At 36.4% G+C, this 24,432-nt stretch overlaps 1 protein-coding gene and 2 pseudogenes across 3 annotated transcripts in view; all 3 read right to left on the minus strand.

Annotated features, from left to right (window-relative positions):
• Positions 1-651: 651 nt before the first annotated feature.
• On the minus strand, positions 652-3,449 carry LOC136142151 (tropomyosin alpha-4 chain-like; annotated as a pseudogene).
• On the minus strand, positions 2,006-2,955 carry LOC136143103 (regulator of microtubule dynamics protein 1 pseudogene; annotated as a pseudogene).
• Positions 3,450-5,237: 1,788 nt separating the features above from the next.
• Positions 5,238-24,432, minus strand: part of ABCB7 (ATP binding cassette subfamily B member 7) — a 132,181-nt gene continuing 112,986 nt past the window's right edge. For 2 of the 3 annotated variants that reach the window (XM_065900443.1, XM_065900444.1), the window contains exons 12-15: positions 23,821-23,992; positions 21,009-21,112; positions 12,383-12,490; positions 5,427-5,642 (exon numbers count right to left, since the gene is read on the minus strand). In XM_065900443.1, coding sequence (XP_065756515.1) covers positions 5,427-5,642; positions 12,383-12,490; positions 21,009-21,112; positions 23,821-23,992 — 600 coding nt within the window. Of the gene's footprint in view, positions 5,643-12,382; positions 12,491-21,008; positions 21,113-23,820; positions 23,993-24,432 lie in introns of all 3 variants that reach the window. The other variant, XM_065900442.1, reaches the window with a different exon arrangement.

A 24,432-nucleotide genomic window follows, 5' to 3' on the forward strand; every position in this document is an offset into this window, starting at 1 on the left:
GCATTTCCTCTGAATGAATCATTTTAGGAAGCTTTTGTCTATTATGTCACCGTATAGAACCACCTTTCAAAGATGGAGTTAAGAGAAAAATATTTGACTTAGTTGTGGCCCCTACAATAACTGAGTTTTTCAGGTAATTTTTTATTAGTTGAAAATACTGGCTAATGACCACAATGACCCAATGGTGTGGAGACCACCAGAGACCACCTCCAATCATATGAAAACAGCTTCAAATTTCTTAGTGGGGAAATTTCTCCACCCTAAAAACATTCCTATCTTTTTTTTTTAGTTTATGTAAAAATTTATTTGACCAAAATGTAGAAAAGTGATACTATTACATATGATACAGTTGCAAGAATCTAAATGAAAAGTGTGGGTTTTATTCAATTACACAATTTGCTAGTGTATCCCCTGGGTAGTGTGATGATTAATAAATAGGAGTGAGGGGCAGAGGATTTGGATAAACTAGAAGCAGGGTGATTTTTAGTCAGAATTGTAAACTTGAGTTGGCCCCCACACTGCTGGGGAATGTGGAATATTCCAGCTCTGAGATGTTAACTGAGAAAGCAGAAATCTAACAAAGCCAAACTGTGCAGCCCTGTCTACAAAATACTCCATATCCAGTTTAATCAGGAGTTTCCTGGTCTTTCATTAACTTGGTCCTGAAGAAGGAATTAAAATTCCAGATAAGTAAATCTCCAATTTGCCAGTCCCTGGAGGATAGAGGAGATGAAGTTAGGCCAATTACTTTTTCACCCTTACTTTGCTGTCAGAGAGGGCTATTCTGTCCAATATTTGTTTACAGAAAGTCTTACTCAACTATTGATGGCTAGCAGTCTTTTTGATATGGCTTCTCTGAATAGGACTGAATTCTACAACATTCATTCCTGCTGAGTGGATGGCCTCATATCAGAGCAGATAAGCATGGGTCATTATTGGAATAAGACATCTTGGAATAAGACATCAGCTCCTCAGAGAACAACTTTAGAGTGAAAGAAGCATAGAGAAGAGCATATCAAGGATCTATCCAGAAAACATTTGGGTAATTATTATGACTCTTTTCCAAGCATTCTCATGCTGACTGCTCAGAGGATGTTTGTTCTGCATGGTGGAGTGTGGAAAAGAGCCAGGATGATTAGGTTAACCTCTGTGTGGTTTATGACTTCCCATAGTAACCCCGCCCCGCTTTTTTGCTCTGGATGGAAAATCCCCACCCATTTTAATGTGATGGTCCCTGGCCTCCTATAGTGTGACCAACGGTGGATATTCTTCAACCTTCTAAACTGACCCATGACTAGACATCAGAATCTGTATTTTAAAAGTGTGGGGTTGTCTATTCTGCCAGGAGCCAAATGCCCTCAGTCTTGAGAGTATGCTAAATATGAAATACCCTGCCTACCTCAGGAATAAATGCAATTTAAGGATAAAAATAGAGCTGAAAAACCTGATGCTATTTGAAAAAAGGAAGGAACAGATTTAACTGGTGCTCAAAGCTTCTCTGATACAAAATATTTGGTCATGTATTCATAATTTGCTTGACATTTCCAGCAACGCAAAGAGACAATAACAAAAGAAACTTCTTACAAAAGAAGAGAAAGACACGGAGCTCTGGAGTTTTTGTTGGAACAAAACTCTTCTGTTTTGGTTCTATACAGTTTAGTTCATTTAGTGTCTGATCCAGTACCTGATGTAAGCCCACGTTCTCTTCTTTGGCCTGGGCAAATTTTTCTTCCAGCTCATCAATTGTCTTTTCCAGTTTTGCAACTGTTCTCTCTGCAAATTCGGCATGGGTCTCAGCCTCTTTCAGTTTGTCAGACAGAAGTTTAATTTCTTCTTCATGTTCATACTCCTTTTCAGATGCAGGCTCTGGCAACTTCAAGTTGTTAGTGACATTGAGTTCTTCTTCCAGGTTACCACATTTTATTTATTTAAATGGTTAATGTATTTATTATCTTTATAATTTGATGAAAAGGCACTGCTTCTTAGATATTTCATTGAAAAATTCTCAGTTCTTGTCACTGAAACCTGTAAGCAACTGAGCAGCTTCTGTCTGTATCTGTTTATCCTCCTCTGTGTGCGCTGGATAGTCCTTGGTGTTTGTTAGCCAGAAAGCAGCAAGCTGTTTGTTGTGTAGCTTCAAATATGTCTTTCCTAGAAGCAGCAAGTTTTTGCTGTAGAAGTTTGGATCCACTTGCTCTGCCCTGTGAAAGTAGCCTAAGGCCTCCTCATAGGTGGAACTAGGAGGAGTTTCAAACAGCATTTTAGCAATTCTTCTTTGATACCAAGGCATTTCAGCAAATGTGTAACACCAAATACCCATAAGGTGAATTGAGGTAGCATCTTTAGGGTTGAGTTCAACTGCTTTCTCAAAATGCTCCTTGATCATGTAGGCATTTGCAATTTTAGCCTTGATTCCTTCATAATCTCCAACATTGCTAATACAGATTGCATACCACTTATGAGCTGCAAAACTTGATTCATTTTTCTCTAGTGCCCTTTTTGCATACTCTAGGGCTTCATACACCAAGAGCTTTTTCTCCTTTTCTGAGGTTCCACTGAGTTGAGCTATAACACGTGATGCCCATGCCAAACGCCAGAGTAACTCTGCATCTTCACTGTCCTCGTACTGGGATAGCAACTGGTAAAGTTTTTCTGTTTCTCCACTTTCATATAGTCTGCTTGTTCAAGGATTTCTTCAACTCTGAAGACTTTGGCTGCAGCATGAATCACAGCAGCCTGGGAAATGACTTGATAAGTTTCAAAACTCAAATAAGACAAGGCAGAGAATAAAAGACTTCTTTTGAAAGCTCTTGGGTTTCCCATCACCTCAGCGCCACGGAGTCGCCAAAGAACGCACTGCTCGCAGCTTCCGGCAGCACCCGTCGGAAGCCGAGGTCCCAGGGCAGTGCTATGTCCCAAAGGAAGGAGGCGCCAGAGTCGCAAATCTAGTACCATGATCTGCAGCTCACAGGCCTGACCCCTCGCCCCTTTGGCTGCTAAGAAGCGGGGTGGAGTGAAAGGCGCCCCAGTCCTCACCCTCCAGGATGACCAACTTACGAGTTACCTCCTCGTATTTGTGGTCAGCCCCCTCAGCAATGTCCTTGGTCTCTTTGAGCTGCATCTCCTGAACCTCCATCTTCTCCTCATCTTCGTTGCCCAGTTTTCTATCACCTTCATTCCTCTTTTGCTCTCATTTGCAGCCTTTTCTGCCTCCTCCAGTTTGCACAGGGCTGTGGCCAGTCGTTCCTGAGCCCTGCCCAACTCCTCTTCAATGAGCTGGATGTGTCAACTGAGAGCTGCCACATCACCTTCAGCTTTCTCTCACCACTCACGCTCGCCATCCAGCTTCCACACTGCAGGCCCTGTGCACGGTGCTCCGCCTCATCCACCTGCTGCTGCAGGGCCTGGTTCTTGTGTTTCACTGCCTCCAGGGAGTTGAGGCCAGCCATGGCGCGGAGGCGCATGCAGCAGGTGGTGGGCAGTGGTGGGCGCTCGTCTCGGCTCCAGCGAGAGCTGCAGAAGCTGCGCCCCAGGCCCCAACCCTTTGCCTACACCAGGTCCTATCCTTTGACTATACGTTTCCCATATCACAAAATCACTTACTTTGAATACCACTATTCATTCAAAATGAATATTACTAATGATTACTTCAATCTTACCTGTTTGATTATGCAACTAAGCTAAATATTTTCCATCAGCAACACTGGAAATGTATAGAAGGAATTAACAGAAGCAAAATTTCTATTTAACCACATTTCTAGTAATGCAGCTGGGTTATTCAAAGGACTTTTTGTTGTTGTTCCTCAGGAAAGCAATCACGTCTATGGCTTCAGAGTAAGAAATGTCCAAAACCCCCCATTTTGAAGCTGATTACGCATCTCAGCGTTAACTCCAATTCCAAAAGCAAGATCCTGCACCACTTACTGTGCTTTCAAAGACTAACCATAAAATACTGGCTTCAAGCTACTTATCAAATCACCTTTATATAACAGCAGACCCAATAAGTTTAGATAAGTTTAGATATCTACCTACTAGTGACAATACAAATCAGAAAAAAAATTAATCTCACCCATACCAAATTATCACTTAAAAGACAATAAAACCACAGACAAATAAATACTTTAAGACCTTTTCTGAGAAATAAAGCCTCATTATATAGTTATGTGGCTGTTCATGATACACAAGTTTTTCAAGCTGAATGATTACTATCAACAAATTAAAGCAAATTCAAGTTGGAAAGGGAGAGGAGCTTTCTAAGTGAATATATACCAACATTTTATTAATTATTTCTTGATTATCTTGTTTGGGCTCCTCCTTGTTATTTCAAGCTTAAAGGAACTCATTAAACTACTGAAAAAGGAAGGTAAGACCTAGTAATAAAGTAATTCTGAAGTGTCAACACAGATTAGAGTCCTGATCATCTAAATATATGTGAAATCCTCTCCTATTTGCCTAAAAGTCATTAATAATTTTTAAGTAGATGTTGCTTTATACACATGTACACACATGCATGCGTGCATACATCCCATTTGGTTGTTTCTTTGTATAACTTCAGATAGCAAAAGCAGTGCATTTAAGATGGAAATAGAAAAGGCAATTAACTTCCTAAGCTTTTTAGATCACTCCCAGTATGGTAACTCTCAAATTACATCAGGGTTTATGCGTCTTTAAAAAGAAATGTATAAATTTTGGTCCAAAACAAAAGCAACACCTCATTTGGTGGAAAAATAAAATTCCCACCGCTAGATGACAGTTACAATGCTGGTTAATGATGAAGAACATTCTACATACCAACATGAGGGTCAAGGTTTTTCCTCTTAAAGGTATATAGTGGCAAATAATTTTTAAAATGTAAGTATAGTTAACTATCATTGAAGTATTTCAATGGGGGCAGGGGAGGAGAAACAATGAACCTACAATCTCTTATTTTTAAAAAAATTTTAAGAAACAGACACTTCCATCTAAATTGTCAGCATAAAGGAGGTCTGAAAAACTATAAAAAATTTGGAAACCAATCTGATTCATCTGGTTATGGATAGCAAATGGCTATCAGGCCTCAACAATGGAAATGGGGTAAAGTCAAATAGTAACAAAAATTATGCTTTGACCACAACTAAGGCAGTAACAAGAAAATAATTTGGGGATAAATATAAATATCACATTAAATAGATTATGAAAGATGTAAAACTCAATTCCCTTTCCAAATAAATCTTATCTAAAAGAAGGATTATAGAAAATGGGAATGTATGATTTTTTTTTAATAAAACAATTCTGCTTTAGTGCAAATGTGTAGTCAAGGACAAAAAGAAAGGAAGAAGGGAGGAAAGAAGAAAGAGGAGAGAAAGGAAGGAAGGGAGGGAGGGAGGGAGGGAGGGAGAAAAAACAAAAGAGAAGAAAAGAAAAGAAAAGAAAAGGTTTCATGTGACTTAGCAGGAACAGTTTCCACAGCCTTTCACACTGTTGACAATTTCTTCTTGTAGTTTCATCCTTTCTTCCTCTTTGGACACATTTTCTTTCTTTGCATCCCATTTGGGATTACCATGGTTCTGCACATGGCTGCTCTGTGTATGCCACATTTCTGAATAAATACTGCCTGGGTTACCAAGCAAACCATGGTGGGTACCACGTTCAGCCACCTTACCCTAATAAGCAAAAACAAGAGAAACGTAGAGAAAGTCATATAACTAGCATAATAATTGAAAGTACATAATACTTTCTAAGCAAGAATTTTGAAAGATTTGCATTCATTAAAATACCTTTCCCAATCTTCATTATAGTACAAATAGGAAAAACTGAGGTAGGAATGCCTTCTTTACTGTTGAGCTATCAGTCCAGTGAACAAACAAAAAGCTATGAAATTCCATACACCAGATACCATTTCACTTAAAGGAAATAAAATCTGAATGTTTCATTTTTCATTTTGAAGAGCAGAAAAGGAAGGTGAAGATTTTCTAAAGGTGGTATTTTCTGTAATCAGTAAATCAAATTTAAATCAAATTTACATCAAAAGCACTGTTATTTATACAGAAATTTAAAGGATTTAAAAAAATATCCCAAAATCCTATGTGTACTTTGAAATAAAAAATATTTCTCCATGAAAAGTTTATTTCTTCCAGTAACTATTTTTCTTAACACTGGCTATTAAACTTAACATTGCATAGAATTGGTATTGATTTCTAACTCTTATCTACAATTAATTTGTCTCTGGACAGTTACTGCTAAACATGTTGGGAGACAAAAGTAATTTTTTCACTTTTACTGGTACTCCTGGTGAGAGGACCTTTACAAATATACCCTTAAGCAAAATAACTGAAATTTGTGTGTGCCCACTTCTGAGTGGTTAAATTTAAGGCTTCTCCTTGATTGCTGGCTGGACGGTCTAGGAACTATTTTGCTCAGCTATATGAACTCTGGATCCTGAATGTAGTCCTCAACTTTGGTATCTGTGGACCACTTCACTGGCACAGAAGTCCCCATGGTTACGTATTTTATATTTTTTTATTTACCACTGTAAAAAAAAAATAAAAATCTCACTGCACAGACATAAAAAACACATTTATGGTTACCAAAGGGGGTGGGGAGGAGGGAAGAACAAATTAGGAGTATGGGATTAACAGATATAAATTACTATATATAAAATGGATAAACAAAAAGGATTTACTGTATAGCACAGGGAACTGTATTCAATCTTCTGTAATAACCTATAATTGAATATAATCTGAAAAAAAAACTGAGTCACTGACACAATATTGTACATTAACTACACTTCAATTAAAAAAATCCTCAAAAAAAAAAAAATCCTCAATAAAAACTGCATCAAAAAGTAGAAATAATGGAATTATTTTTGCAGAAAACCAATGAAATAAATCACAAAAAATTTATCCTGCTATAAAAATGTATATTGTTTTAAATTATTTTTATTTGTATTAAAGCATAAATGTACACAGCTTAAAAAGTCAGCTAATAATTACAAAGTTTATAACAGAAAGTACAGTCTTTTGTCTCCTCCTTCTCCACCCTTGAATATCTCATCTCCAAATCTGTACCTATTTCTTCTGGCATTTACACACATATACATATTAATGAGATTCAGCACTTTTAACTATTTCACATTCCCAGTGCCTCACTCTTCACTCTCTTAATAACATTAGTTATATCATAAATGTTATTTAATACACAGTATGTACTTTATTATGACTATGTATTATTATCTGTTGAGCCAAGTGAAGTACTAGGATTTTATACATATTTTCTCATAATATTTTATTCTTCCTGGACATAGTAACTGCCTTGTTTATTCGTTTGCTTAGTTTTCTATGTCACTATTGGTAATTCTCTCTAAACTTTAAGCCTGTCTGAACAGTATTTTTCTCATAATCAACTATATTAGGTAATCTATTATTCAGTCCCCACCCTGCCCAGAGATATTTCTCTCACAGCTTTTAAGTTCTTTTCTTTATGCTCAATTCTGAAATTTTATGATAATTTGACTTTTATTTTTCTTTCCTCCATTTATTGTGGTGGGTTCTTGGTAGGCCCTTTCAATCTGGAAACTCATGCTCTGTAGTTCTGAACATTTTGGGGGTATTATTCTTTAGTTATTTCCTTCCCTTTTTCCAATCCCCTCTTTCTAGAACAACCATTAGTCAAATGTTGGACCTCTTAGACTAATTCTCTTGGTTTCTTATCTTTCCTCTATTTTCTCTGTTTTTGCTCTACTCTTTAGAGAGTTTCTTGACTTTATTTCAGAAATGACTATTTTCATTTTCAAAATCTCTCGTTCTCTAGTTGTTCATTTATTTATTTACTATCCCCATTTTAAATTTGAAATGTTGCAAGAATGGTAAAAATGAATGCCTATATATGCTTCTCCTAGGTTAGCAACTGTTCGTTTTTCCACATTTGCTTCCTCTCACTTCATCCTAGCTCTAAATTTACACTACTTTTTGCTAAATCACTTAAGAATGAGTATTGGACATCATTACATTTCTCCCCTAAATATTTCATTAGCATGTATCTCCTGAAACAAGGACATTCTCCTACATGACTAAAATACAATAATATCACACCCAAGAAATTTATCTAATATATAGTTCATATTTAGATTTTACCAATTATCCCAATATCCTTTATATATTTTTTCCATCCAGGATCCAATCAGGATCAACACATTGAATTTATAAGTTTCCTACTCTGTGTGAGTGTAACAATGACATTTCTAAAATATCCAGGCTTGTTTTTTTTTTTTTTTTTTTTTGGCAGTATGCGGGCCCCTCACTGTTGTGGCCTCTCCCGTTGCGGAGCACAGGCTCCAGATGCACAGGCTCAGTGGCCATGGCTCACGGGCCTAGCCGCTCCGTGGCATGTGGGATCTTCCCGGACCGGGGTATGAACCCGTGTCCCCTGCATCGGCAGGCAGACTCTCAACCACTGCGCCACCAGGGAAGCCCCAGGCTTGTTTTTTAAAGAATGCCCTTCACGTTGTATTTGTCTAGTTGTTCCTGATTCTTAGATCCAGGCTAAACATTTTTGTTGCAATACAATATAGGTGATATGTCCTCAGTGTATCATATTAGGAGGTACATGATGTCATTTTGCTCCACAATTAATGATTTCAGTTTGATAACTGGCTAAGGTAGTGTCTATCAGATTTCTCTATTTTAAAGGTACTTTTTCTCTTTGTAATCAATAATTAATCAATGGGTTATGCTTTCAAACTGTGTGAATATTCTATTCCCCAATAGTTTTTCACCATATGGTTTTAGCAAACAATGATATCCTTATGTGAATCTTTATTACAATGGTGGTTGCAAAATATGATTCTATAAACTTATCATTCCTTGAATGTTAGCATTCTTTTCTCCGAGTTATAATTAACATACAACATTACGATAGTTTCAGGTGTACAACATTACATTAGTTCCAGGTGTACAACAGTGATTCAGTATTCTTATATATTATGAAATGACTACCTCAGTTAAGTCCAGTTACCATCTGTCACCATACAAAGTTATGAAAATATTATTCACTATATTCCCTATGTGTACATTACATCCCCATGACTTAGCTTGTACTTCTTAGTACCCTTCACCTATTTCATCCGTCCCCCCTGCCGCCTCTGGCAACCACCAGTATGTTCTCTGTATTTATGAGTCTGTTTCTGTTTTGTTTGTTCATTTGCTGTTTTCTAGATTTCACATATAAGTAAAATCGTACAGTATTTCTTTTTCTCTGACTTATTTCACTTAGCATAATACCCTCCAGGTCCATTAACATTGCTCTAAATGGCAAGATTTCATTTTTAAAAAAGAGCTTTCTCTAAGTACAATTATGGAATTATAGATTAGTTTTTTATTCAATGTGTTATAATTCATTAGTATCATTATTTATTTATTTTTGACATTCAAATCATCCCACACTTGGCCAGTGGGAACCCATTCAAAATGGTTCCTGTGCCCTTGTGATATGCCTTCATTAATTTCCCTGCTCCAAATATGGAATCAGTCATTTCTCCAAGGAGTCTTGGTTCCTTTTAGTGAGGAACAGTATTTAGTGTCCAAGATCTAGGTGCTAGTTACACTCATTACTACTGGAATTTCATTGTTTCTAGGCCTTTTCACTGAACAGAGTTAGGAACATTTTTTTCCATCATGAACTGATATTGACAATTCTGTTCCAATATAACATCACAAGGCTCTTCTTCTTTTCCCATTCCATAGCTGTATATTTCTTCTCCCAAGTAAGACCTCTATTTCTCAACATAAATATATTTACTCACATGCTCAGTCTTACAGTATACACAAAATAGTTTCAAAACAGCTACTCTCATGCTACTACCAAAAACAAACTTACTAAGTTCAAGTCTGAGTTATTTTTTTTCAAGTCTGAGTTATTTTTATCCTTATAATATATTCCACTAAGGCTAAATAATCAGAGTAATGTGTTCAAAAGTTATTTGGGTTAATTCTGCATGCTATTTTTCTTCTACATAGTTATGTTATTAATTCATTATGTACCTAGTTTTACTTCTTTCTGTTTGTATCCAATTCCTGTTTCTGCCCGTCCTTGTTGATTTTTAAATATATAAAAACATTAGCATGGTTCAAAAGTAAAAATAATACAAAAAAGTATAATCAGCAAAGTCTTACTCCCTCCCCTTTGTCTTCTACCCCTTTTTGTCTCCATCCTGCAGGTAAACAATGTCTTTAGTTTCTAGTTTATTCTCCCAGGGTTTCTTTTTGCAGAAACAAGTAAATATACATATGTTTCCCCCACATCCTCCTTGCAAAAGGTAGCATACTGTATACTCTTTTGCAGCTTTCTTACTGTCACTTAACACTGTATCCTGGAACTCATGCAATATTAAGTCTTCTTTACTTTTTTTCTTAACAGCATTTGTCCTTATTTTAAAATGCTATATTTTCCATGGCCTCTGATGATATTAATTATATTTTAAAGTTTTCTTATGCTCTCTGCATTGTCTATATTTTCTACTGAATTTTTTTCTGCTTGCTTTGGAGGCCTTCCTTTATTATCCACTGACACTTAAAAATACAGTATTAAAAAAAGCTGACTGGAAGCTCTATGTGCATGGGAGTGGACTTCTCAGCTGTTGGGTTTCATTGTAGGATGATCATATGGGTATCTGGTCATTTTGTGGGGGTCCCCAAATATGAACATGTTTTTTATGGGGCTACTTTTGTTTCTCTAGAGAAGAATCCTCTAATTATCTGTTGGTGAGGGAAGAAGTGGTGACAGTAGAAATAAATAATTGGTTGGCAAGGTTCTTGGAGCCAGTGGCACAGGAGGGTCTGTGGTCTTATTCTTCGGTATGTTTTGATTTCCAGTTAATCTCGTCCATCTTTGTTAATGTTCTTGGTAATTTTCTTGTGTCCAGAGCCTCTCTGACTCAATTTCCTGACAAGTAAACCTCCAGTCTCTTGCCAAGGCTGGGAACGGGTAATCACCAGGCTGCAAGAGGAAGGGCCTTGGGAACTCTGTTATGCAGACTTAATATTAATACTACCAGAGACTGTTGACGGAACACATGAGGTCACATTAGTTTCACTAGAAAATGAAAATCTCTGATCTTCATAATCAAGCAATTATAGAACCATCAAATTCAACATAAAGAGATTTTAGATACAAATGGTATGATCAATAGTTAGTTCCAATTATAATCCAAACCCCAAGTGGCAATGTTATGATACAACTGTATAGATACTGTGAACCTCCTGGCATGAGGTAGGTAAGCACATGCTTGTTAAAGTACTTTTAACATTTTATATTTACAAGAAAAGGCTCTATGTACATGACTGCATACAACTGGAAAGTTTAGTAAAAAGCACAAAAGAGCAGATTTTATTTCAGATACCTGGACATCAATGAGATAATAAAGTATATTTATAAAATTTCCCATTTAAGACACGCTGGAACAAGCATACTGAAGAAAATCAGTTTATATTTTAGTGAATGTTAGCATTTTTGAACAAATGAACAAAAAGACCTAGGGTAGAAAGTGCACAGGTAACACATAAAAGAAATAATATATATAGCACAGAACTGAATATCCCATAAGAAATTTTAGTGGCATGAAAAATTCTCTCTCAATATAGACAGTACAAGAGAATGCTTCTCTCTTAACTCCCAGTATTCAGGCTTTCAAAATGATAAAAAATTGAAGGCTTATGTATTAGAATGGAGAAATAAGCATAGAAAACACTGTTAGAAATAATCAAGTACAAAGGGGGGTGGGAATAAGATATCCCTACAGAGAGGAGAAAAGAAAAACGATTACAATTTTCAAATCTACCAATCGCAATAGTGGCACTCTGATTTGTTCAGAACATTTAGACAGTATACTCTTATAGTAATTCCCTCAGAGAAATAAAGCAGGCTGTCCTTTTTCTTACTTTCCTCATGAGGAAAAAGATAAAAATGGCCATGCATGAAAATGACTTTATTTTATGGTAATTTTCTTTTAGACATCAAGGGTATGTGCAGGTATTAGAAAAATGAAAATACAAAATACAGTAAAGACAATGAGCAAAGATTCTGTACAGAGCAAAAATGAATAAAGAAAAATTATTTTAAATACATACCCTTTAAAACTGCCTCTACCATATTAGGATTTAATGCCTTCCTCATCTAACTTTGCTTTTAAAACTTTAATAGAGTGAGTTAATACAGTTTATTCATTTTTGGAAGTGGCATGCATTATTTCCTATCAAAAGGAGGTAAAAATGGAATCCTATCAGGATTCAGTCTTACTCAAATAACACAAAATTGTATAACTTTCTTTAGAAACAATATTTAAGTTGCTTGTGTTTGTAACAATTTCTAATGTTCTTCAAACACTAAACTTTAAAGTTCAACCTCTTACCTGGTCCAAGACAATGATCTCATCTGCATCAACAACTGTTGACAATCTGTGTGCAATGAAAATAGAAGTTCTGTGTTTGACTGCATCCCTCATGGCACCAAGAATAGTCTGCAAGTTTGACAACAAGAACAGTAGGAGGGGAAAAAAAGATCTATCTATTAGGCAAATGTATATTAAAATACTCATGTATTTCTGAAAAGAATCTATAAAATGCTAGTTAATTTGGTATTATATAAACTTTATACCACTACCAAATATTTTACCTAATCTAATAATTACTAAGAAGAGAATAAAATCAAAGAGGGAAGGTGAATATGAACATATTATTATGGAAAAAATTAGCTTTAAGATAAGCAATATTTCTTTAAATTATAAAGTTTGGGAGAAGGTAGATATTTTCTATACATAAAAACAAACAATAACAATGATGAATCCACTGGTATCAGGAGCATAATAGCCATATATGTTTATCTGGACAATGAGAGCAAAAACAAAATGAGGAGGGACTCAAGTGATAGGATGTGGAGAAGTACAAAAAAAATCAAGAAAGATAGGAAACTCAAAAGGTACAGGAGCAGTTGCTTTTCCTCAGTTCAAACACAGAGGATGGAAAAGGTGACAAGGACAACGATGCATGTTTAACTTGAGAAAACTTCTTTTTCAAAAGCAGTCTGACTTCTTAAGGCATTCTGGAAAATACATTTTTGTCTACTGCCTGTAAAATGTAAGGCAGCTGTATACATATTCACCTATACTTGGAAACCTGGGTCTAAGTACAGCTAGCTAGATGGAAATAGCAGTGTGGGGGATGGTGATATTCCCAATGGCTTCCTAAAGGTACCTCTAATCACTGTATTTATTAAAGAAATAAAATTATCATGAATAGATGGCTACCCATGAAAAGAAGACCTTATATTTTACTATGGCAGACTGAAAATCAAGCACAGGGTCAATTCTAAGAAAAATTGTGATGTCTGGGGAGGACTCCTCTTTCCTACCCTCCAGAACTTAAACTCTCACATCCTACTGATGTTCTGGACCTTTTTAAAAGGTTGATTAAAATTTACCAAATCTTCTGGTAACTCATTCCCTCAAGGGGGAGTGTTCTCTGCTAGCAATTAATGGGTTATGCTCTGTGAGCTAATAAAGATACGTGACTCAAATAATGACTGTTGTTAGGACTCTGAAATTGTGATAAATGTGGATAACACATTTTTAGGTACAAAGTTCTTGTAAGCAGATTCCTACTATGCATATGAATGGAGTCTGGTGCAGATTAGCTCATGATGGTGGAGCAGAAGGACCTGAGCTCACCCCTTCTTATGTAAACGTCAAAATCACAATCAACGGGTAAACAACCACTGACAAAAAAACACTGAAACCTACCAAAAAAGATACCCTACATCCAAAGGCAAAGAAGAAATAACAACAAGACAGTAGGAGGGGCACAATCACAATAAAATCAAATTCCATACCTGCTGGGTGCTTGACCCACAAGCTGGAAAACAGTTACACCACAGAAGTTCTCCTACAGTAGTGAAAGTCCTGAGCCCCACGTCAGGCTTCCCAGCCTGGAGGTCCAGCAACAGGAGGAGGAGCTCCAGAGAATCTGGCTTTGAAGGCCAGCAGGGTTTGATCACAGGAATTCTACAGGGCTGGGAAAAGCAGAAACTCCACTCTTGGAGGGCTGACACAAGATCGTGTGTGCACCAGAACCCAGGGGAAAAAAGCAGTGACCTCATAAGAGACGGGGCCCAAACTACGTGTTAGTAATGGAGGGTCTCCTGCAGAGGTGTGGGGTGGCAGTGGCTCACTGTGGGGATAAGGACACTGGCAGCAGCAGATCTGTGGAGTACTCATTGGTGTGAGCCCTCCCGGAGGCTGCCATTAGCCCCACCCTACAGCCTGTAGGCACCAGTGCTGGAACACCTCAGGCCATGCAACCAACAGGGTGGGAACACAGCTTCAGTCATCAGCAGACAAGCTGCTAAAAATCTTCCTGAGCACAGCCCTGCCTACCAGAGGGACAAGACCCAGCTCCACCCAGTAGGTAGGGACCAGCTCCTCCCATCAGGAAGCATGCACAAGCCCCTTAGACAGCCTCATCCACTAGAGGACAGACAGCAGAAGCAAGAACTACAATCCAGCAGCCTACGGAATGTAAACTGAAATCACAGAAAATTAGACAAAATGAGATGGCAGAGGAATATGTCCCAGATGAAGGAAAAAGATAAAACCCCAGAAGAACAACTAAATTAAGTGGAGATAGGCAATCTACCAGAAAAAGAATTCAGAATAATGATAGTGAAGATGATTCAAGACCTTGGAACAAGAATGGAGGCAAGGATTGAGAATGCAAGAAATGTATAACAAAGACCTAGAAGAACTAAAGAACAAACAAACAGAGATGAACAACACAATAACTGAAAATGAAAAATACACAAGAAGGAATCAATAGCATAATAACTGAGGCACAAGAATGGATAACTGACCTGGAAGACAGACTGTTGGAAATCACTGCCATGGAAAATAATAAAGAAAAAAGAATGAAAAGAAATGAAGACAGTCTTAGAGACCTCTGGGACAACATTAAAAGCACCAACATTCATATTATAGGGGTCCCAGAAGGAGAAGAGAGAAAGGACCTGAGAAAGTATTTGAAGAGATAATAGCTGAAAACTTCCCTAACATGGGAAAGGAAACAGTCACTCAAGCCCAGGACGTGCAGAGACCCCCAGGTAGGATAAACCCAAGGAGGAACACACCAAGACAAAATAGTACTCAACTTGACAAAATTAAAGATAAAGAAAAATTATTAAAGCAACAAGGGAAAAGCAACAAAAACATACACAGGAACTCCCACATCCCATAAGGTGATCAGCGGATTTCTCAACAGAAACTCTGTAGGCCAGAAGCGAGTGGTACAATATATTTAAAGTAATGAAAGGGAAAAATCTACAAACAAGAAGAGTCTACCCAGCAAGGCTCACATTCAGATTTGATGGAGAATCTAAAGCTTTACAGACAAGTAAAGGCTAAGAGAATTCAGCACTACCAGACCAGCCTTAAAACAAATGCTAAAGATTGTTCTCTAAGTGGAAAAGAAAAGGCCACAACTAGAAACAGGAAAATTATGAATGGAAAAGCTCACTGGTAAAGGCAAACATAGTGTAAAGCAAGGAAATCATCTGTACACAAATATATCAAAATCAGCAATTAGTGAGGAGAGAACAAATGCAGGGTATTGAAAATGCATTTGAAATTAAAAGACCAGCAACTTAAAACAACCTTGCTTATATACAGACTACCATATCAAAACCTTATGGTAACTGCAAGCCACAAATCTACAATAGATACACACACAAAAAAGAAAAAGGAATCCAAATACAACACTAAAGTTAGTCATCAATTAACAAGAGAACAAAAGAGGAAGGGGAGAAAAAAGACCTAAAGAAACAAATCCAAAACAATTAACAAAAGGGTAATAAGAACATACATATCGATAATTACCTTAAACATAAATGGATTAAGTGCTCCAACCAAAAGACAGACTGGCTGAATGGATACAGAAACAAGACCCCTATATATGCTGTCTATAAGAGACCCATTTCAGATCTAGGGACACACACAGACTGAAAGTGATGGGATGGAAAAAGGTATTCCATACAAATGGAAATCAAAAGAAAGCTGTGGTAGCAATACTCATATCAGACAAAGTAGACTTTAAAATGAAGACTGTTACAGGAGACAGGGAAGGACACTACATAATGATTAAGAGATTAATCCAAGAAGAAGATATAACAATTGTAAATATATATGCACCCAACATAGGAGCACCTCAATGTATAAGGCAAATACTAACAGCCATGAAGGGAGAAATCAATAGTAACACAATAATGGGGGACTTTAACACACCATTTTCATCAGTGGACAGATCATCCAGACAGAAAATCAACAAGGAGACACAGGCCTTAAATGACACATTAGACCAGATGGACTTAACTGATACTTATAGAGAATTCCATCCAAAAGCAGCAGAATACACGTTTTTGTCATGTGCACATGGAACATTTTCCAGGATTGATCACAAGCTGGGCCACAAAGTGAGCCTCGGTAAATTTAAGAAAACTGAAATCATATCAAGTGTCTTTTCTGACTACACGCTATGAGATTAGAAATCAACTACAAGAAAAATAAGTAAAAATTATAAACATGTGGAGGCTAAAAAATATGCTACTAAACAACCAATGGATCACTGAAGAAATCAAAAAATACCTAGAAACAAATGAAAACAAAAGCCCAAAGATCCCAAACCTATGGGACACAGTAAAACCAGTTCGAAGAAGGAAGTTTATAACAATACAATCTTACCTCAGGAAACAAGAAAAATCACAAATAAACAACCTAAATGTACACCTAAAGCAACTAGAGAAAGGAGAACAAACAAAACCCAAAGTTAGCAAAAGAAAGAAATCAAAGATAAGAGCAAAAATAAATGAAATAGAAATGAAGGAAACAACAGAAAAGATCAATGAAACTAAAAGCTGGTTCTTTGAAAAGATAAACAAAATTGACAAACCTTTACCCAGGCTCATCATGAAAAAAAGGGAGAGGGCTGAAATCAATAAAATTAGAAATGAAAAAGGAGAAGTTATAATGGACACCACAGAAATCCAAAGGACCATAAGAGACTACTACAATCAACTATATGCCAATAAAATGTACAACTTGGAAGAAATGGACAATTCTTAGAAAGGTACAATCTCCCAAGACTGAACAAGGAAGAAATAGAAACTATAAACAGACGAATCACAAGTACTGAAATTGAAAATGTGATTAAAAAACTCCCAACAAACAGAAGTCCAGGACCAGATGTCTTCACAGGCAAATGCTATCAAACATTTAGAAGAGTTAACAACAATTCTTCTGAAACTATTCCAAAAAACAGCAGAGGAAGGAACACTCCCAAATGCATTCTATGAGGCCATCATCACCGTTATACAAAAACCAGACAGACATACCACGAAAAAAGAAAATTACAGGCCAATATCACTAATGAACAGAGATGCAAAAATCCTCAACAAAATACTATCAAACTGAATCCAACAATACATTAAAAGTATCATACACCATGATCAAGTGGGATTTATCCCAGGGATGCAAGGATTTTTCAATATCTGCAAATCAATCAGTGTGATACACCACATCAACAAAATGAAGAATAAAAACCAAATGATCATCTCAATAGACAGAGAAAAAGTTTTTGACAAAACTTAGCACCCATTTATGGTAAAAACTCTCCAGAAAGTGGGCACAGAGGGAACCTACCTCAACATAATAAAGGCTATATATGACAAAACTACAGCTAACATCATACTCAATGGCAAAAAGCTGAAAGCATTTCCTTTAAGATCTGGAACAAGGTAAGGATGCCCACTCTCACCGCTTTTATTCAACATAGTTTCAGAAGTCCTAGCCACAGCAGAGAAGAAAAAGGAATAAAAGGAATCCAAATTGGAAAAGAAGAAGTAAAACTGTCAGTGTTTGCAGATGACATGATACTATATGTAGAAAATCCTAAAGATGCTACCAGAAAACAACTAGAGCTCATCAATGAATTTGGTAAAGCTGCAGGATACAAAATTAATACACAGAAATCTGTTGCATTTCTATACACCAACAATGAAAGATCAGAAAGAGAAATTAAAGAAACAATTCCATTTACCATCACATCAACAAGAATAAAATACCTAGGGATATACCTACCTAAGGAGGCAGAAGACCTGTACTCTGAAAACTATAAGATGCTAGTGAAAGAAATCAAAGATGACACACATGGAAAGATCTACCATGTTGGGACTTCTCTGGTGGTCCAGTGGGTAACACTCCATGCTCCCAATGCAGGGGGCCTAGGCTCGATCCGTGGTCGGGAACTAGATCCTGCATGCCATAACTAAGAGTCTGCATGCTGCACCTAAGAAGTTCGCATGCCACAACTAAAGATCCCACATGCTGTAACGAAGGTCCCATTTGCTGCAACTAAGTCCTGGTGCAGCCTAAATAAATAAATAAATAAATTAGGCTGCACCAGGACTTAGTTGCAGCAAGTGGGACCTTCGTTACAGCATGTGGGATCTTTAGTTGTGGCATGCGAACTTCTTAGGTGCAGCATGCTCTTGGATTGGAAGAATCAATATTGTCAAAATGACTATATTACCCAAGGTAATCTACAGCTTTGATGCAATGCCTATCTAATTATCAATGGCATTTTCACAGAACTACAACAAAAAAATCTTAAAATTTGTACAGTGCCACAAAAGACCCTAAATATCTACAGCAAACTTAAGAAAGAAAAATGGAGCTAGAGGAATCAAGGCTCCCTGACTTCAGACTATACTACAAATCTACACTCATCAAAACAGTATGGTACTGGCACAAAAACAGAAATATAGATCAAAAGGATAGAAAGCCCAGAAATAAACCCATGCACCTATGGCCAATTAATCTACCACAAAGGAGGCAAGACTATAAAATGGAGGAAAGACAGTCTCTTCAATAAATAGTGCTAGGAAAACTGGACAGCTACATGTAAAAAACTGAGATTAGAATATTCTTTAATACCATGCACAAAAATAAACTCAAAATGGATTAAAGACCTAAATGTAAGACCGGATACTATAAAACGCTTAGAGGAAAACATAGGCAGAACACCCTTTGACAAAAATCACAGCAATATCTTTTTCAATCTGTCTCACAGGGTAACGGAAATAAAAACAAAAATAAACAAGTGGGACCTAATAAAACTCAAAAGCTTTTGCACAGCAAAGGAAGCCATAAACAAACTGAAAAGACAACCCACAGACTGGGAGAAAATATTTGCAAACAAGGTATTAGTCTCCAAACTTTACAAACAGCTCATGCAGCTCAATATTGAAAAAACAAACAACCTAATCAAAAAATGGGCAGAGGACCTAAAGAGACATTTCTCCAAAGACATACAGATGGCCAGGAGGCCCATGAAAAGATGCTCAACATCGCTAATTATTAGAGAAGTGCAAATCAAAACTACAATGAGATATCACCTCATACCAGTCAGAATGGCCATCATCAAAAAATCTGCAAACAATAAATGCTAGATAGGGTGTGGAGAAAAGGGAACCCTCTTACACTGTTGGTGGGAATGTAAAATAGTATGGCCACTATGGAGAACAGTATGGAGGTTCCTTAAAATACTAAAAATAGAGCTACCCTATGATTCAGCAATCCCACTCTTGGGCATATATCTGGAGAAAACCATAATTTGAAATGATACATGCACCTCACTGTTCACTGCTGTACTGTTTACAATAGCCAAAACATGAAAGCAACCTAAGTGTCCATCAACAGATGAATGGATAAAGAAGATGTGGTATATATATCCAATGCAATATTACTCAGCCATTAAAAAGACTGAAATAATGCCATTTGCAGCAGCATGGATGGACTTGGAGATTATACTTCACACTAAGTGAAGTTAAGTCAGACAGAAAAAGACAAATATATGATATTGCTTATATGTGGAATATAAAAAAAATGATGCAAATGAACTTGTTTACGAGACAGAAATGGACTCACAGACTTAGAGAATGAACTTATGGTTATCATGGGGGCAGGGTGCGGGGAGGGATAGATTGGGAGTTCGGGACTGACATGTACACAGTGCTATATTTAAAATAAAATGCCTTTTCATGAAAAATAAATAAAATAAAAATTTTCTAAATAAATATAACAAATCCTCATGCTAAACAACTGACTTAGAAATTAAGCTGTTTTAAACATATGGCAGATCAAGTAATGTGCCCTGAAACTTAACTCCATATGCAAATATATGTCATATATGCTCTAAAGCTGAAATTAGGCCTATCCTTCAACAATAGGGTTTTACTATATATTCAAGTAAAACGTAGGTGAATGGAGGCAACTGACAAATTACATCAGTCTATCTTCAGTTTTAGATTAAGGGGATTCATTCATGAAATTATGATTGCTGTTAAGAGTTTGGTATTTAATACAAAGATGTTATGATGTTTAATGTAGTTGCTGGGTAGTACCATGACATCAGTGTCACAACATCTTGGTGCTTCACAATACTTGTTATGAAATGAATATACACTGATACCAGAACCGCAGGCTGTGTGTGCCTAATTTGCATCTTAGTGAGTTGCTCCATGATAAGTGAAAGGCTTTCTGGTGAGTACCGTGTCACAATCATTTATAAGACCTATTTTAATGAATGTTAAGTGGCAAAAAGCAGAAAGACTAAAACCTTCCTTTGTCAGCAGGTTAGTTGATTCCCACAGCTCTGCAAGATGAAAAGGTAATACAACAAGAGCATAACGTGTCACACACAGTTTCAAAAAGAGATATATTTGCAAATGGACTTAACAGTGTGATAATATAATGCAACCTGGCATTCTTACTATCAACACTTCCTACATTGGGGAAAAGGGCTAGGTATTTGGCTCTACAGAACCTTCTATTGAAGCTCATTCAAAATATGAAAGAATGCAGCTATTTTACTGAAACTTCTAAGGAAAAAAGTTAAGCAATTTGAATTAAAGAGTTTTATGCTTTCACGATCATTTACCTCTTCAGTAATTGAATCTAATGATGAAGTAGCTTCATCATAGAGAATGACTGGGGGGTCCTTCAAAATGGCTCTTGCAATTGCTACTCTTTGCTTTTCTCCTCCTAGTAAAGAAAATTTTTAGTTTAAGAGAGCATAACATACATATTTTATATTTCTAGTATTTCCATTAATTACAACTACCAAATAATACCTTCAATATTTATCTTTACTGATTACTGATCATTTTACTCAGCTATAAGAGTTTATGTTCATATATAATATCCTTTGACAAACTACATTCCCTGGAACATAAATGTGATTCTGAATTCTGACTTCATGGCAGGCGAAAAGAACAAGGAGGGGAGGTGACAACTTTGATTCCAGAATTAAACTCCCTCACCAGAAATATGCTCATGACATGTTACTTTATATGTACTTTATATTACTTCCCAATGAAGAGCAACCTCAGATAGAAAAATTTCAATATTAGAGAATCAACAAAGCCAAAACCAAATTCAATATCTGAAGCCTGAAAACTTGAAGACATGAAACTATGAATATCTAAATTTATTTCTTAACATAAAAAAGTACCATTCAGCCAGTATTCTTAAAGACTTTTTTTTTTGACAGAAAGCTATTATTTTCACAGCACTCTTCAAAGTTAAGGCTACAAACTAGGACCTCTTATTTCACCTTAGTTATTTGCTATAGGACTCTAGCATAGCAGAATTTTAAAACAGAAAGGAAACAGAAGCCCAGAAAGGTTAAGTAATTTGCTCAAAGTCACAGGCAAGTTCTAGCAAAATCTGCTAGAACCGACTAATTACCCCTGACTATTCCCAGTCCAATGCTCTTCCTTTCATAATGTACAAACGCATAATTACTCTTAAATTTATTCTAGAGAAAAGAAAGGAATCTTTCTTTCTCCACTGGGACTCCTGCAGGTCTAAGGCCATCAATCTTACATAAAACTATGGTTGGAAGTACAAAAGATGGTGCTTTGCTGAATGTGTCCCTTTTGGCTTCTTTTCTTGTTCATTATCCATTAATTTATCAATGTCTGAAAAAACCTGTACTTTTTAGCATCAGTAACCTCTTCAGAAAACAAGCTCTACCTGTTGATTATCTGGTACACAAGTATTATTTCACTTTTATCTGTTCTTCAATTATTATCTTCAACCTGTAAGAGGGGCTCCTTATGTCTAATATTAGTGAATACATGTATATTCATACGATCCACACTCTTCCTCATTTTGTAAGTTCAAAATTCTCCTGTCAAGACAGGCAGTATGCCAGAACAATCTGCTTACCCACCTAGCAACTCAGCAGCAGAAAGCTCCTAAAAAAACTAGATACTCAGAGGAAGAACTAGTTTACACGTTCCCCAAATTTCAAGTGGAAACCAACCCAGTTTCAATTCTATTCAATAGAATTTGGAAAAGAAACATTTCTTTGTTCTCTACCAAAATTATTTGCATAGGTGCTAAATAATACATTGCTCATTTGGAGAGGCCTGGTTGTAAGGCAATGGGTATTAGATAAGAATAAAATTTTGTTAAACATTCCTACCCCCAAAGGCATGCAGAGAGGAACAAAATGATTGAAAAATGGGATGCAGCATAGCTAACTGAAGCAAAGTCATGTTTGAGAGGGCTAGTCTATTACGTGACAAATTGGGTATCTCTAGAATTAGCCCAACGGATAAATAATCTGGGGTGTGGGCTAGTTAATTGCAAAGTCCTATGAAGAGCAATGGTAAAGTATAAAGGTGGACTGGAATGAAGCAGGCATCTTATACTATCAGGTAATGACTAAATAGCTACTACAAACCACCTAAACTTGAAAATAGTCTTTGCTTAGTATTTTCTAAACCTAGATCAAAACTTTCTAATAGACTGTAAATTCCTTGAGAGTAGGTCCCTTGATGCTTCATCTTTTTAACTCTCAAATCATTTAGCACAGCTGCTTGCACACAGCTTGTACCTAATCAATGTGAATAACTGAAGCCAGCTTACAATGAAGAGGAACAGGGATTCATTAAAATTCATGTGGAGTATTCTTCATTCTCTTTTTCCTTACCCTCATCCCTAATCTAGACATTTTGTATCCAAACTAAACTAGAATGAAGAGTAAATGTAAAGGATGCAGTATGTTTATGAGTTACATTAATACTTTCAGGTATTAGATATCATTATACTTTTAGAATTCAAATAATTTAGGGCAAAGAAACATTTTTATGGATCCTCAAAAAAATTCAGTCATTTTAGGATGATCCATTATTAAACATAGTAATCATCTCATAATTAAACACTTAAGTTAAAATGTGCAAGCCCTAAAATTTACTTGGCCACTGAACCAACAAAGACATGAAAATGAAGTTGGCTCTAAGGAAGTATAAGTATAAGGAGGTCTAAAGTATTGAAAACATCCCATAATGATCTAGGAAATTATGAGGAGATACACTATTTACTATCAAATTTCTTGTCCCTACTCTTACTTCTTTCCCATGTGAATAATGACCTTGGCTTTTAATATTAAGATTATAGATAATAAGTTAACACTGATCTCAACATGTATCAGTAACTTACTATTAAGCACTTACAGTGTTTGCAGCTTCAAGTGAAAGAAAGAGACTTGCATGATTTGAGAACAGTTACTTCTAGCAAGCTGAATTGTTTACAGTGACAGGCAGGAAACGGGAATTTGTCAAAAGAGACTGGATGAGCACTATGTTTGTACTCTGTCATTACATTTTCTAGTAAATGGCCCTGACAAATTAAAGTGTGAAGGGAGTATATAAGTGGGGGCCAGGTCTAAAATCTTTGATTACCTGAAAGCTTGAGTCCTCGTTCCCCTACTTGGGTGTCATATCCATGTGGCATTCGAAGAATTGCATCATGTAGTCCAGCTAATTTTGCCACTGCATACACTTCCTCTGGTGAAGCATTGATGTTTCCATATAAGAGGTTGTAGTAAATGGTATTATGGAAGAGGACAGCATCCTGGAGCAGATTTATATATACACACATAGACATGCATGTTCATATTTAACAATTCAAAGAATAGTAAAGACATAAAGGCATAAAAAGTAAAACATTGTAACTCCTTTTATCACCCCCTCATGCCTGCTCCATTTCCTTTCCCAGAGCTAATCACCATGAACAATTTGTTGCGTTATTATCCTAGACTTTTTCTGACGCATTTATGTGCCTAAACAAACACTTTTTTTTCCAACAGAAGTGGGGCCATACTATACATATTCGTTTGTAAGTTGCTTTTTTCACTTAACACAACCTGGAAATTGTTCATGTCAGTAACAGAAACCTACCTCATTATTTTCAACAGTTGTGTGATACTAAGAATATATCATATTTATCTTATCCATTCCTCTACTGATGGATATTAAAACTTTTGCTACTATAAACAATGTTGAAATAAAATA

Source organism: Phocoena phocoena, chromosome X, assembly GCF_963924675.1.
Source record: "Phocoena phocoena chromosome X, mPhoPho1.1, whole genome shotgun sequence".
In the NCBI taxonomy this organism is placed as follows: Eukaryota; Metazoa; Chordata; class Mammalia; order Artiodactyla; family Phocoenidae; genus Phocoena; species Phocoena phocoena.